Below are 1,766 nucleotides of genomic sequence, written 5' to 3'. Positions count from 1 at the left end.
ATTGATTGGGGTCAGAGTAAGTGTCACAGCATATTACATGTCATTTTGTCACTGACCTCGAGCGAATATCAGCGAATATGGCACCACTTGTTATTAGCGAAGGCACTAAACTATGGATTTATGAAGGATGGCAGGTTCATACTCGAAAAGCGCCGGCTGTTGCCGGCGACATACCTTGCGACTGACTGGTAAAATCGTTCGTTGCAAGGTAATATATATATATATATCGATTATGAAGGTTGCTTCGAGGTTATTCGACTAGCGAGTAACCTGTAATGCTGTGATGGAACATGGAAAGTACACGATGAAGCTGGTAAATATAGGATTGGTACAGCGATAGAATGACAGGGATTCGAATTTCGAAAACGGCTTACATTGGCATGGGGGAGCCAGTAAGTTGTTCGAACATGTAATTGTCGTGTTCAGTCTTGATTAGCGTGAGGTCGACTACTGAATCTGGCCACCCAATATTGGTGGATAATCGCATCGGATACTTCACTTCTCCTTCCTTGCCGGCCCAATCGAAGTCGAGGATCTTGAGGGGAGTATGGGAATTGTCGGTCACTATGATGTTTGGTAAACGAAGATCACCGTGGACCAGTTCTTCCTTGTGGAGAAGCTCGACTGCACGAACTAGTGTCTTTTGATGTGTTGCACAGTCTGCATGAGTCGCAATACGACCCGTAATGTATTCCATTACGACCATTTTGCGTGGCCCGCAACCTGTATTCGCTATTGGATTGTCTTGCCATATGTCACCGTAGTAGTACAATTTCGGTGCGAGACCCTCTTTGGCCAATAGGTCATGTGCGTTCCTGCCATATCTCTCGACAAATTTGACGACTATTCGTGTGTCTGTGGCAGGGGCTTGGTTTTCTTCGTCGAAGATTAGATCTGTATGATCCAGTGTAGCCAAAAAAACCAAGCATGACGCAGCGGGTGACTTGAGATATGACTTATATGTGAAGGAGAACTTCTTATCGCAGTAAGTGAAAGAAGTCGCTAGCGGGTAGAATCGGTTTTCGAAATCGAGGATAGTCGTTTGTCGGTATCGTTCTCGGAGAGATCGTAAAGCTTCTCGCAAGGCAGCAAAGATACGTGTGATGGGTTCGATGTCAAAGTCGCTGATCAATGGGGGAGGAGCGAGCCAGCAGAAGCCTTTGAGGAGAGGTTGAACGATTATATCGCTCATCCAAATTGCACCGCTGATAGACATATATGGTCCTACGAAGCTGATGAGGAAAGTGGGACTGAAGCTACGATCGAGAAGAAACTGCGAATATTTGTTAGACAGAAGTAAGAGAGCAATGTAATAGATAATGTGTGGGAGACGTACCTGACGTTTTCCCCAGTATACGCGGTAATAAAATTGAGCTTGGACAATGGCATTTCCGCTTTTCCCCAATTCAGTCTTCTCTTCGATTATTCCAAGTGCAGCCATCAGTGATCCCGGGTTCATTTCAGATTCCGTATCCATATCGCACATATAAGGGATGATATGATCAGCGTCTGCGTCATGGATGTCGGCAGTAATGCTTTCAATTGGAATACGAAGTATCTGTCTGAGTTGATCGTGGTTACGTTTAGAGTGGTCCGTTTTAAAATTGCGTATATGTGACGCATTCAACATGAACTCCAACGTGTCCTTCCGCATCTTATCATCCACTAGGTTCGAGTGATCAAGGTTTGCGATGAAGGTTGCGAAGACAGGATCGTATACCACGATCGGTGCTGCGACAGTCAGTACGTGACCAATAGAAGCGTAG

General features: G+C 45.4%; 1 protein-coding gene across 1 annotated transcript; it reads right to left on the bottom strand.

The window, feature by feature from the left end:
• Positions 1–370: 370 nt before the first annotated feature.
• Positions 371–1,441, bottom strand: LAESUDRAFT_765544 (uncharacterized protein; the record flags this gene model as incomplete). The annotated part of the gene is made up of 2 exons (XM_040913716.1): positions 371–1,273; positions 1,337–1,441. 2 exons carry the CDS (start codon positions 1,439–1,441, stop codon positions 371–373), a joined length of 1,008 nt encoding a protein of 335 aa, XP_040757167.1.
• Positions 1,442–1,766: the final 325 nt, after the last annotated feature.

The sequence above is a fragment of the Laetiporus sulphureus genome (assembly GCF_001632365.1).
Source record: "Laetiporus sulphureus 93-53 unplaced genomic scaffold LAESUscaffold_292, whole genome shotgun sequence".
Classification (NCBI taxonomy): domain Eukaryota; kingdom Fungi; phylum Basidiomycota; class Agaricomycetes; order Polyporales; family Laetiporaceae; genus Laetiporus; species Laetiporus sulphureus.
The sequence above is the reverse complement of the archived record's forward strand: the minus strand, read 5'-3'. Positions and strand labels throughout refer to the sequence as shown.